This window comes from Suricata suricatta, chromosome 5 (genome assembly GCF_006229205.1).
Source record: "Suricata suricatta isolate VVHF042 chromosome 5, meerkat_22Aug2017_6uvM2_HiC, whole genome shotgun sequence".
NCBI lineage: Eukaryota > Metazoa > Chordata > Mammalia > Carnivora > Herpestidae > Suricata > Suricata suricatta.
In genome coordinates this window covers 45788925-45802918 of record NC_043704.1, presented here as the reverse complement: position 1 = coordinate 45802918, position 13994 = coordinate 45788925, and the positions used below count along the sequence as shown (strand labels likewise).

At 45.4% G+C, this 13994-nt stretch overlaps 1 protein-coding gene and 1 pseudogene across 2 annotated transcripts in view; one reads left to right on the top strand and one right to left on the bottom strand.

Moving 5' to 3' along the window:
• The first annotated feature begins 2111 nt into the window (after positions 1–2111).
• RIOX2 (ribosomal oxygenase 2) overlaps positions 2112–13994 on the top strand; it is a 24381-nt gene continuing 12498 nt past the window's right edge. For both annotated transcript variants that reach the window (XM_029939175.1, XM_029939174.1), the window contains exons 1-4: positions 2112–2136; positions 5170–5641; positions 9966–10085; positions 11126–11254. In XM_029939175.1, coding sequence (XP_029795035.1) covers positions 5207–5641; positions 9966–10085; positions 11126–11254 — 684 coding nt within the window. In that variant the 5' untranslated portion in view covers positions 2112–2136; positions 5170–5206. The remainder of the gene's footprint in view (positions 2137–5169; positions 5642–9965; positions 10086–11125; positions 11255–13994) is intronic.
• Positions 12439–13083, bottom strand: LOC115291652 (annotated as a pseudogene).

Sequence of the window (13994 nt, the reverse complement as noted above, 5' to 3'; positions counted from 1 at the left end):
AGCGCGGCCTCCACGTGGCCTGTGCTTCTGCCGTCAGGTCGGGCCTAAGAGGCAGGCGTTATAGCTGGGAGCCCAGCGGCCCGGGGGAGCCTGACTTTAAAATTACAGCCTCCTCTGCGAGTTCACTCAGCCCGTGTTACTAGTCGGCAGTCCGATTGTGGGTTGTCCAACAGGTTAGCGAGGCCAGTTTGTTCACTGTGTGTTCAGGAAGCAGGGGCCTGGGAGTCCACTGATTGGCTGTAAACTGGGCGCTAGGCCGTTGATGTCACTCGACTCGCGTTTAAATGGAGGAGCCTGACCTACCCAGCCTCTGCGACCGTCGCTTGGATAGTTTTTGCCTCGCTGGCCTCATCCTTTGTAACATCGTGCTCACCATAAGACCTGAAAATGTTATAATCCATTTTCTTTTTAAAATAGAACTAAACGGATAGTTGCCAATCACAGCGTTAGGTCAGCAGGAGAATCCGTTTTCCTTCTGGATGAACATTTGTGTTATGCAGTAGAGGAATATTTTTAGGTCGGGGCGGGAGCTCAGTGGGTTAAGCACTGGACTCTTGGTTTCGGCTCAGCTCAGGTTATGATTTCAGGGTTAGTGGGTTTTTCAGCCCCGCCCCACCTCGCCGGGCTCTGTGCTGACAGTGTGGAGCCTGCTTGGGAGTCTCCCGCTCCCCCCCATAAACTTAAAATATTTTAGGTCAGCCAAGGTAACCTCCTTACAGGTAATATTTCTGTCAGGTGTGTGTGTTTTAATTGAGCAGAATTGACCACGTCTATGTTAATGAATTAAAAATTCCTGTGGAGAATTTACTGGACCCAGCACAAGAAATGCTAACCCAGTAGGCTTGATATGGGGCCTAGAAATTTGCAGGTGAACAGGCGTTCCTGGTGACTACACTGTAAAACACTGCTCTGGAGATGGTAGAGACGTACCTCCCTCTGGTTGATAATAACCACTGAGGGCTAATTTGCCTTTCAGCTATGACAGTGCAGGTGAATACCCAGGCCACAGCTGCCATCAGAATTACCCCGCTGAGTAATGTTTTCCTCCCAACTCTGCTTTGTGCAAGGCTTTTGATTTTTCTCTAAAATTTTATATGGACGATAAAAAAGGAGGATAATTCATTCAGCAGACATTTCTTGGGGACCTATGTGCCCCGTTCTGGCCTAGGTTCTGGGACTGTGCAGATAGCTGTTCTCCCAAAGATTTGTTGTCAGTGAATATTGCTACAGAAAAGAAGGTTAGGACACTTAAAGATGTAAAGGCTCTGTTTATATTTATTGGAAGTAGAATGGATATCACTGTGGATTGCAGAGTTTGAATCCTTCAAAGCTGTTTAGATTAGTTGGTGTTCTTTTTTTTAAGAGATCTGTGGGCAGCTAGTAAATTATGACCCGTGACTTTTGACTTAATCTTTTTATACTTTAATGCTTATAGTCAACTTAGATTGGAAACATTTGTTTTTTTTTTAAATTGAAATATGATTGATACAGAACCTGTCAGTTTCAGGTGTATACCATGATTTGCTATTTGTATAAATTTTTAAATGATACCAGTTGCTTTAAAAGATTTTTTAAAAATATTTATTTTTGAGAGAGAGAGAGAGAGAGAGAGAGAGAGAGAGAGAGAGAGAGAGAGAGAAAGAGAGTATGAGTGGGTGAGGGGCAGAGAGGGAGACAGAATTTGAAGCAGGCTCCAGGCAATGAATTGTAAGCACAGAGCCTGATAGAGGGCTCTAGACTACACTCTGCACGGTGAGATCGTGACCTGAGCAGAAGTGGGACACTTAACTGACTGAGCCACCCAGGCCAGTTGCTTTTTTACAGCCTGTTTTTTCCCTCCTCCCCCGTAGCTTTTAAAAATATTTACTCTAGCTTCTCTTTGGGTGGTCTGTGAGGTTCCTGGGCAGGACTGAATTGGCTTTTGTAGACAAAGGTTTTTCTTGTTTCATGACTATATTTCTTAGATACTTAAAAATTTTTTATGTTTATTTATATTTGAGAGAGACGGATATGGAATCTGAAGCAGGGTTTAGGCTCTGAGCTGTCAGCGTCAGACCCTGATGTGGTCTCGAACTCAGGAGCTGTGAGATCATGAGCTGAGCTGAAGTTGGACACTCACCCGGCTGAGCCACCCAGGTGTTTCTATATTTCTTAGATTCTAAGATACACTTTTTACTTTTTCTGAAATTGTGATGCATCCTAAGATTTTTACATGTTTAATGTGATAGGGTATGTCATCTGTTCCCCCCCACCCCCCCAAAGCTGTTAAAAAGAATGGTTGTCTTAACAATATGGGCAATGTGAGAATCAGAAATAGTGTATTTGGCCCAGTAATCTCTACGCCAGGTTCCAATGAACTGAACCTTAAATGATTCCAATATGAATTATTTTCATTTGAATTCATTCATAATTCATTGTCTCTGACAAGAAATGATGCAACTTTTGGCAGTATAAATAGTGAAATTTATATACTAACAAAACCATTTGTTATGCAGTGCTGGGTTTATTGTGTTAGTGACGTAGATGGGAAAAATGCTTTAAAGCGATTTTATTTTTGGCTTAAGTATTTTGTGCACTTTGTTAAACCACACTTCCTGGTGAATGTGCTTATACTTGTTTTCATAAATTGTGCTTAAAGAAAAGCCTTTCAGCGGCATCTTCCTGCTGTCCACATCCCTTAAATAAAATTTAAACTGACCAATTGTGAGAGATAAGAGATGTGTGACTGAGTACGAAATTACATTTTCATTATAGGGTACCTTAATGGTAACAAATCTTCTGAAACAATGTAACACTTCTTAAAAATGTTTATTTTCCAGAGAGAGCAGTGCAAGCAGGGGAGGGGCAGAGAGTAGGGGAAAAGAGGATCCGAAGCCGGTTCCATGCTGACAGCACAGAGCTCAATGTGGGGTTCGAAGTCACAGATGACCTGAGCTGAAGTCAGATGCTTAGCCAACTGAGCCACCCAGGTGCCCCCAACTTAACACTATTTAAACATAGCGAGCAGTGTGTTGGGGGTTTCCAAGACCATCCCTGGGGTCACTGATTTACTAGTAAGGGCTCACAGCTGGTATATGACAGCAAAAGACCAGGTGCTTAACTGGCCCAGCAACTAGTGACAACACGTGTGGCCTGTTGCCAGCCAGAGAAGCTCATTAGACACTCAGAACTCAGGGTTTTTATTGGGGGCTGACCACATTGGCGCCCTCTGCCTGGCACCTACCAAAGTTCCGGACTCCCAGAAGGAAAACAGGTGCTCATTATAAGCCACATTGCACAAACAGTTTAGGCACAGTGAGTCACTCTTATCAGTTAAAGGTGGTGAGAATGCTCCTGAAATCTGACTTCTCAGACATTAGCCCTTCAGGCCAGGCCCTTCAGAGGGTAGCTGGTGAATCTTCTGCACGGGCCGTGCTCTTTACTGACTGTGTCTCCATGTCTCCTCGTGTTTCTGCTTCACATCTGGGTTCCAAGTACTAGCAGTATTTTGTTTCATGAAAGCCTTGATTCTTTGGTTGAGAAGCCAAACTGGTCTGGGAAACTTAAAAGGTATGGGGAACAGTTTCATGAAGTAGGTCTGTCTCATTGATGACATAGCCCACACCGAAGTTGGTTTCTTTGGTAAGTGTAAGCCCTTAGTCCTCCAGTGCAAGCTTTTAGTGTGCCAGTTTGTACTTGTTTTTCACCCCCGTCCTGTGTGTCCTACCAAAGGTACTTGATCTGAGCTGTTTGTGGGTACAAAGTTTAGCAGCTAAAATGAGGGCTCTAGAGTCGATGTTTCCACTTCCTAAATTGTTCAGTTTATATTTGGGTTGCATTCCAAAGGTTCATTAATAAATTAATTATTGCAGTGTGTAACATGGTGTTCCAGATGCTTACTTGTCAGGCCAGACCACTAATTCTACTTAGTCCACAGTGTAGCTGAAATACAGCTTAGTTATTATAACAAAAGGGCAGAAAACAGTGTTCTTAAAATTTTGCTAACCCTACAAAATAGAAACCCGTAATATCTATGGTTATTGGTCTCTGGGAAAAATCGCTCCTTATTAGCACTGTGGTTCTCAGCCTTTCTTTAAGAATCTGGTGAGAGCAATGTGTCCCCACGCAAATATACATATAGAGATGTAGACACACACCTTGAAATAGGATCTTGCAGCTTCTGAAAATTCATGCATTTGAAATACCATCCTTGACCCCCAGGTGAAGGACACCTGCATTATAAGTGTGATGGTAGTTGTGGTTTGGGGACAGTTCTGAGAGAGGCTTGGCAGTGCTTGGGATTGTCACTTCTCAGATGCGGTTCGTGGACCAGCAGGAGCACTGTTACCTGGGAGCTTGTTACAAATGCAGAAGGCATTTCTAGAAGGCATCGTCTAGATGCCTAGGTGATGTTGGTATTGTGTCCTATTTTAGTTTAAAAGTTAAAGCCTTTTAAAAATGGGGTGTAACTGTCTTTGGCCTTTACTTTGCAGTCTCGAACTCATTTGTTGGTTTTTTTTTTTTTAATGGGGGTGGGTCTTCTGATAAAGTAGCAGTTTTCAGGAAGAAGCTGGGAATCAAAAGTGGGGTTCAGGTACTCCTGGTGAGGAAGGGACGTGGGAGCCGGCAGCTGCTTGCTCAGGCCACCAGGGGACACCACTGGCCCAGGGCACCTCGGCTGCCTTCCTAACAGCTGGGGGTGGTGCTGTGGTAAGGAGCACCCGGCTGTGAGCCCCTGTTGGTAGTTCTGGAGGCAGGTGCCTGTAACTCAAGAGTGCATCTACTTAGATTTGGGACCTGGTGCTGATTGAAGCCAAATTCAGGATTGTAGACTGCTGTGTCAACGGCCACAGGCTAAAGCTGTGACTAGGAACTGCTGAGGTGGCTGAACCATTTGATTTGGGATCCTTATACCTCCTAATAAACAATGACTTTCATGACTTAGTGCTTATGCTCAAGAGAAACATGCTTTCCTTTAGATGAATATGTAATATGAGTAGCGTTTGAGGCTGAATCCTATCTTGGAAGATGAGGTGTTGAAGTAAGGCTGTGTCCCATCCTGGAGGAAAGGGCTTTGACGTCCAAGTTCTCATGAAGGTGGTGTGGTCACACAAGTTGTGCGCGCGATCTGCTAACACGAACACTAGCACTCCTGGTGAACCTAACCACGTGTGCTTTGTTCTCTGGTAGGTGCATCTCCTCACTGCTTCGTCTTGAAGACAGAACGATGCCAAAGAAAGCAAAGCCCACGGAGAATGGGAAGGAAGAGGGGTCAGTTCCCTGTAAACAGGTGAAGATAGAGGCAGCTGGTAAACCCTCCTCCACTTTAAATTTTGAAAGCCCCAGTGATCTCTTTGGAAGTTTAATCTCACCTATCAAGACAGAGACTTTTTTCAGGGAATTCTGGGAGAAGAAACCCCTTCTCATTCAGAGAGATGACCCTGCAGTGGCCACATATTACCGGTCCCTGTTCAGGCTTTCAGATCTGAAGAGTCTATGCAGCCGGGGTATGTACTATGGAAGAGACATAAATGTCTGCCGGTGTGTCAATGGGAAGAAGAAAGTTTTAAATAAAGATGGCAAAGTGCACTTTCTTCAGCTGAGAAAAGATTTTGATCAGAAAAGGGCGACAATTCAGTTTCATCAGCCTCAGAGATTTAAGGTAACAGGTTCTCTCCCATTATGGAATCATTAAATGTATTAAAGTGCTAATATCTGGCCACAGGTCAGCTCAGGGATGAGACTGTGATGAACCTGCCAGTCTGGGAATAAGTACCTTCTGTTTGCTCTTTAAATGCATTCCAAATTAGGAGACCCTGTGCTAAGCTATTGACTCTCCCTACAGCTCAGGTGGACACGATTGGGTGTTATCACACTGCAAACACTGTATTGCAAGTTTATAAATTAACATTGTACTTCCAGGAGCTTGGTCTGTGGGCTGGTTTATGTTTCGGTATAAAGTAGACATTTCTCTTTGGTTTGTCCTGTCATCATAATTCAAGGTATGATAGCGTCAAGGTGATCATTTTCCTCTTGAAGTTACTTCCTTGTACTGCTGACATGTCGCCGAGTAGAGACCTCAGAGCTGTGACTGAATCAAGTACCAGATGCATGTTCAAGAAGGAGGCTTCCCCATTATTAACAGTCGCTCGGGTGGCGTTGAGGAGCTGGGTCCTGAAACTTCCTGGGGAGACAGAGGTGGAGGGTAGCTGTGATTTGCAAGTCTGGGAGACTGGTTAACTTTATATTCTGTGTCCGTGATTCGTGATTAACATTTGAGAAATAGTTGGCCTCCTCTCTGCTCAGTTTCTGCTTTATAAAATGCAATCATAGCTCATCCGATTTTGTAGAGGTTTGAAATCTTTACATGACAGGTGGCCCAGAAGGATTGAGGGAGAGTTCTGAGTTCAGAAATCCCCTTTCATGACCCACGGCTGAACCAAAATGGCAGCATGGGAGGAGCAGGAGAGTGATTCCCGAGGTTCCCGGTTGAGGACTCTGGCTGTGATGGCTCCTTGGACTTTGTCATCAGTCACCAGTAATGTTTCCGATGACCGAACTCAGTTACTCTGTTCGAGCCCATTGGCCAAATCTAGTGAATGGGTTTTCCTTTCTCATGAAAAGGATCTTGAACTTGTTTTTGTCTGGAGAAAGTATAAGTGCTCTTAGGTGTTTCAGTACAAGTCCTGATTCCAGATATGCCATCTCATGCAATCATAAGAAGTTGAAATGTCCCTGAGTTGCCAGCCTTTTGGCCCAAACACCCAAAAAGAACTTATAAATCACTTGCCAGACCAAGTCATGGTTTGCATTCAGAAAATGTGGACACCACTGTGCTTCTCTCCTAGCTAGTCCTTGACTCTTTTCTTGGATAGAAGCAACACTTCTTCAAAAGTGGGTTTTAGACACCTAATAACTGACCATAAGAGGCCAGTGAAGTTGATTGTGTGTGATTTGGTCACAAACCAGTACAGAGTTACAACTTGGTATATGTATGGTGTCCTTAGTGGCTTCCATTTCTGTACTTTAGAATTCTCTTCGGCTTTTCTCTGCTCATCTCTTAAGTCCTGTACATTTCTCCTCTCTGATTCCAGGTGGCCAAACACTTGTATTTGTTTGGCCTGTTGACTCCATTCTTTGGCCAGGTTTATGGAAGTGGGAAGGAGGAGCTTTCTCAGTCTGAATTCAGCCCCCAGGCTAGACTGGGTTGCACCCTGCTTTTTTCTCTTTCCACCACTTGAGAGACCTGTAGGAGCTGTAGGAGTTCACCCTATTATAGTAGGATCTGGGTTCTAAATATTTTATGAGGAGGATTAGTGTTGTGTGTGTATTTAGGAATGTGCATATTAATACAGGCTAGAAAAAGTCTGGAGATGGTTCATCACTGGCTAGGTTGAGAGACTGTTGAGTGGGCAGTCAGTGCCTTGTTTAATGGGTCTCAGAATGTGCACAACTTATTATTCTAGTTGGTCTGGAAGTGAATAAGGAGGAATCAGAAAGCCGTTAAGTTGTACCCCGGCCCCCGCTTTGGGCAATCCATATGTCACAGGTCTGGGTGAGTTTACCAAACACATGTGTTCACTTGAAACTTCTAACAGACACTTGGAAGAGGGCATTCATTGTGGTCTCCATCTTACATGTGAAAAAAATGGGTTCAGAGATGTGACTTTTTCTAAGCTACTGAGTAAGGACTTCCAACTCCAAATTTGAGGCAGTTTCATTCCATACTTTTAAAGATGTTATTTGAAATGTAGTAGGGCTTTGGCCTGGGTGTTTTTCTCTTTCTTTAGGTGTACCCGTGGGCTTCTGGTCTTAGCAATTGCATTCAGCTTTGATTCTGTGAGTAGGTCGGTGGAGAGAGGAGGTTGAACCCAGCCAGAAGCGAGGCAGCCACCTTCCTTCCCTTTGTGCTGCTCTGTGGTCCTCCTGGGCATCTCCGGACGTAGTTGCGAGTCCTGAATTAAAGAAGACTGGTTTCAAAAGAGCCTTGTTTGTGCCTAAGGCGGCGCTGGCAGGTGGTAACACTGTGTCTGCTTGGCAGTGTAAATAAGTTTGCAGGGAAGTTGTTTTATGTTGTTCCCCAACAACCTTGGGGGAAGGGGGCGGGTCCTCCTTTTACAAATAAAGAAGCTAAAGTCATTTAGTTTGTAACTGCAACTTGGGTTGAGGTGCTTTGTCCTTATATCTCTTTTGACTAGGCTCAACTCGGCAGATTCCGAAGCTAAAGGTCCTGGAAAAATGGGAAAATTGTGCAATTGATAGGATTTTTGTAACCTTTAACAAGAAAGGAGACATAGACATATCAATTACAGACCCAGATGCTTGAGCGGGGAGTCGTAAAGTCACTCACATGGTCCTGAGATACCTCCCAAGCCGTCAGAGAAGCCTCGTGCTCTAATGGTTCCAGGCCCTGTGTGAATGTAATTACAGAGCCAGGTCCTGCTGGACCCGCCTTGGTATAAATTAGGCTGCTTGGGAGCTCTCTTAACTCTTTCGAGTTAGGCAGAAGCCATTAAATTATTCTTCCTCTGTTAAGTAGAACCCTTGAGAGCTATAAATAGAGTAGCCCCGGTAGTCTTCATAAAGATGTCTCCTAAGGCTTTTTTCATACTGACCTAATTCTTTCCCACTTGATACTTTTAATACTGTAGGTCCTTTTTCAGTCAAATGGTAGGATTGACTCCCAAGCTGTGGTTATTGGTTTACTCACCACATTTTTAAAAATGCATGTTAGTGGGGCACAGGGGTCGCTCAGTAGGCTAAGTGTCTGACTCTTGGTTTCAGCTCAGGTCATGATCCTACGGTTTGTGAGTTTGAGCCCTGCATGGGGCTCCATGCCACCCACCGCTGCACCTGGAGTGTAGCCTGCTTCAGATTGTCCTCTGCCCCTCCCCTGATTGTGGGTGTATGCTTGCTTGTGCACTTTCTCAAAAATAGATAAATAAAGTAAAAAAAAAACCCACAACATTTTAGTGTCTTTTGTGTGTCAGGCACTGTACATTCATATACTTGAGACTTGGGGTCCTGAATGTCCATTAGAGTCCATGTAGGTGACCTGTGTTTTCTTTAAGATTATTCTGAAAAAGGCAGTATGGAGGCATGGGTAAAGTGCTCAAGCCAGGCTGCCTGGATATAAATCCTGGGCACGTCGTCTAGTAGCTGTGTGTTCTTGTGCTTCGGTTTCCTCATCTGTAAACGGGACATGAAAGTGCTCACCTTGTGAGACAGGGTTGTTGGGGACTTCTGTAACCTGTAAATGTCAAAGCACTTAGCAACAGTGCTTGGCGTAGAAGTGCTAATGTCCATATGGCCTAATTGCTACCTCCCTTCTCATCTGCTTGGGAAAATCAGGATTCATATTCTCTCTCAGTTTCTCTCTCTCTGGAACCAATGTAGAACTCTCCCTGCACACAGTTCCCCCTTGCCCCTGCCAGAACACTTGTCTAACAGGTCTCTCCCATTTCAGTAAGTGGAGCCAAGCGCTGATTGCCCACCGGAAGCCAGCAGGGTTTGAGCAGCTTCCCCTTCCTGCAGCCTCTGCTCAGTGCCTCCCAGGCCCTGCCAGCGCCGCTTCCGGGGGCGCCGCCCCTCTCTGCGTCTCCCCCACCATGTGGTCCTCACTGGCCTGGGCCACTGCCTTAGTAGCTTCCAGACTGATCTCTCTTGCTTTTCTCCAGGCCATTCTCCACACAGTAGCCAGAGTGAGCTTTTAAAAATGTACATTAGATCATGTCATTGTCCTGCTTAAAATCCTGCATGACTCCTGATTTCCTACTTTGCCAGTTTCTTGTTTCTCTGTGGGGGTCTGCACCTGGATGGAAGGTTCTCCAGGGCGCAGGCGCTGGCTCTGTCTCTGCAGAGTGCTCAGGTATGCGGGACATAATAGCTGCAGGATAAGGACTCACCTAGTGAATATGAACGTGTCCTTCCTCTCATTTCCAATATACGGTTCACCTCTTCTCCCATCCTCCTCTCATTTTTTTAAGGATGAGCTGTGGAGGATCCAGGAGAAGCTAGAATGCTACTTTGGCTCCTTGGTTGGCTCGAATGTATACATCACCCCTGCAGGATCCCAGGGCCTTCCCCCGCATTATGATGATGTCGAGGTAAGAGAAAGACGGTTGTTCGCTCGGAGAAGGAGTCACGTGGGCCTTGGGCTGGCTGTCGGGTTCAGTTATGCCCTTCTTGCTGTGTGGCCTCGGGCATCCTGACTTCACCTCCATGTTGGGTCCGATTAATCCCACCAAACTGGTTTCCTGCTCATTCTCAAACAGGAGCGATGGTGTCCAGCCTTACTCACGGAAAGAGCTACACATTCCTACGAAATGTGTTTATTGAATCTGTCTGCAGAAGAGCAAGATTGGCTTTTTCTGTAATTGCACACATAAGGGTTTTAATAAAGTGAGGTCACAAGTAATTTTTACATCTACTCTCATTTTGTCCTTTTTCTGGAGCTGCCAAAAATAGATAATTTTTTCCACTTGTGAAAATCTTGGGGCAGCGTGAATGAAGGTCCCGGTTTCACTTAAGCGCTGGCACCTTGACCAGTGTGGGTTCACTCTCACGTGGCTGCCAAACAAGTTAACTCTTTGGCTTGGGCATTTCATGGTTTATTTTTATACCAATACAGAAGTATGAACACAGAGTTATTATTTTAAAAAAGTGATTTGACAGCAGTACATTTCCTTAAAGTTTTTGTTTTTAATATTTTAAACAGTGCTTTAAGATCTCTTTGGCTGAATGAAAAAAAAGACTTGAAGTTTTCCTGTCTGCCAAGGATGATATTCAGGATTTTAGGCTCTCTGAGTAATATCTGAAACTTGGCTTTTCCCTCAGAGATTACGGGCTTTCAGCTGTCTAATAGAAGATTTAAAGGAAGGAGATAGTGGGACATGAAAAGCCCAGTGAGGCTTTATTACAGTGAAAAGAATGAATATCCCTCCAGAATCAAGGTTCACGATGACCTGTTTTTAAAAGTGAAAACCAGTAGTGGCAGCCTTTATTCAAGTGTAAAGTGAAATGTGTCACTAACCTCTCATTTTTATTTTTCATCTGGAATGTGTAATTCATCTAAGCCCTTGGGGGCTCATCCCTTAGAACCACTTTGCCTCCGGAGTTATGCTCCTGGGTCCTGTGCTCTCTGTAGGTCTTCATCCTGCAGCTGGAGGGGGAGAAACACTGGCGCCTCTACCGCCCGACGGTGCCCCTGGCCCGAGAGTACAGCGCGGAGGCCGAGGACAGGATCGGGAGGCCGGCCCACGAGTTCACGCTGAAGGTACGGGACCTCCCTCACGGGCGCTGCTTGTGACACAAGTTCAGGTTGGGGGTTTGGGGTTGGGTGTGTGTGTGATGGTCCTCGTGGGGATGCGTGCAAGAGCGTGGTAGGGGGCGGGTGGCTCTCACTCCTGAGTACATGCAGCTTGTAAAGAACACTTGGTGTTCGTACTTGTAGAATTTGGCTAAGGAAATGTTACATTCATTTTCCAAATAACCTGTCTCCAAATATAATTCAGGTTCCACGGGAATGGGTCAGGAGTTCAGTGACCACTGACTTAGAAGTGGAAGGTTTGGCCTGGGGCAGCGTCACCAAGTCTAAGGCAGCGTCAGGACTGGGCTGTAGCTTGCTTAGGCAGGGCACAGCCTGGGACTTCGCTTTTTTTGTTGTTGTTGTTGGTAGACTTCTAGCATGACCCACTCTTCTTCTGCTTGTCCAGTAGACTCCCTCTGCACTCCCCTGCCTTCCCCTGCATGTAGCCACCAGAAGAATAGTAATAATGAAAGGTCTTAAGGAGTCTCACTCCAGGAAGCCAGCTGACTTGATCATGGTGGCGGGTTCGCTGACATCTTGCTACGAAAGTCTGTCTTTGAGCAGTTAGCTTGGGTGGACTCCCGGCCAATCCCTAGCAGGTGGGATTGCTGAGAAAACTATCTTAGAGCGGTAAGAATAGGTCCCTAATTCAATTTTATTTATTTATGTTTTAAGGTTTTTTTTTTTAACATTTATTTATTATTGAGAGACACAGCATGAGCATGTGAGGGACAGAGAGAGAGGAGGAGACACAGAATCTGAAGCAGGCTCCAGGCTTCGAGCTGTCAGCACAGAGCCTGATGCGGGGCTTGAACTCATGAACCTGTGAGATCATGGCCTGAGCTGAAGTTGGCCGCTTAACCAACTGAACCACCCAGGTGTCCCCTTACTTCAACTTTATATATTGAATTTAGATACCATAGTTAGCTCAAGCCATTCCAAGGATTCTACCAACCTGATTGTATATAGTTACTGTTTTGCATTTGTTGTGTCTTGAATTTATCATTAGTTATAACTACTTACGGACCTTTCTTGATTTTAAAAAGTTTGCCTGCTTGCCTGTGCCTGGGAGAAACAATCTCCCTTTTAGGATGTGTGCTTATAGGAGATTTGAATGGATACAATAAAGGAACCCTTCATTTTCTTTTTTCAGGTTTTAAAACTTTTTATTTGCATATTAAAAAATTGTGCATTCCAATAATTAAAATCATTTGAACAAAAAAACGGCACTCTGATTAAACTGCACTTTACAGCCTGCAGGACACCTCGGACCAGCGTGGATTTTACTCTAGATCTTTCTGTTGTCCCACCCCGCTTCTCTTCCCTCACCAACATGCAAGTTCTTTTCCTTTGCCGCCAGCCAGACAGGCCGATGGGAGAGGCAGGCGCCTTCGCTTGTCCGTAGTTCTCGATTCTTTGATGTGACAAGGGGCAGCACAGTCATTTAAACTTGATCCAACCTCTTTGCGTCTTACAAAGTTAAACAGCTAAAAGAAGTAAAATAAGAAGGCAACGCTCGTGGAATGTACAGTGCATATCGGCAGCGACCGCCTCATTGCGATTCGCCTGCTTGCTTCTCCCGTTCAGTCGTTTCTTTTGAAGGCAGCGGGATTTTTCTCTTGTGTTTCTGTCTTCTTCAATTTCGACTTATCGAATTTCTCAATCTCAGCCATATTGGGTTTGTCAGACATGGTTGCAGAGGAAGCGGAGTGAGGTGCACCAACGAGCCAAGTCCGGTCTGCGCAGTGGCCGCCGCCGGGTTCCCTTTCATTTGTTTTAAGTTCTTGGTCAGCAGACTATGGTGTGTGGGCCAGAAAGATGGCCGCTGCCTGTTTTTGTAAATGAAGTTTACTGGAACACGGCCGTATGCACTCCTTATTTACTGTCTGGGGCTCCGTTCACATTGCACCCACAGAGTTGGCTGGTTGCCACAGAGACCACATGGTCTGTGAACCAGTATTTACCGTGGAGCCCTTTACAAAAAGAGTTCACCAACCCTGGCTCTCGGTGAAGCATGTTTAATACGCTCTTGGTTGATCATTCTTAGGCCAAAGGGTAAGCTGTCCATGGTCTCTGAGGCCCGGGAGGAGGTACCTCATTTGATGACAGCCTACGTGCCCTGCCCGAGAAAGCTGCGGGCTTCGGGTTCCGGGGGTGGTGCTGGGAGGCCGCATGTCATGGAGCCGTGCCCATCAGTCACACTCCTCCAGATCTCAGCTCGTCAAGAGCAGCCAAGTCTCCTCGGAGGCAAAAGACAAGCATTGGGTCCCATAGGGTTTTTTCCCAGTTGCACATCTATATATACACCTGTGCATTTTAAATCACTGAAGCTCCTCAAATGAAATCTTGGCATAAATGCCCAGTATATGAAACAGAGAAGCTGAGTCATTCTGGTGGGGTGGGCATGAAGGTCACCACACCCGGCGTCTTGGGAGGAAGACCACTCCTGTGATGGAAGCACCGCTCTGTGGTTTTGGGGTCTGACACGCCTGGCTTTGAGTTTAGCCGCAGTGGCTTAAGAGCCCTGTGTTCTTGGGCAGGTTGTTTATGTCAGTCTCAGTTTCTCTGTTATTGGAAAGGAGAGCACAGTCTTTTCCTTGTAGGTGGCAAGAAAAAGGTTTTTTTTTTTTTAATGTTGATATATTTTTGAGAGAGACTCTCTCTCTCTCTCTCTCTCTCTCTCTCTCCCTCTCCCCCCTCCCTCCCT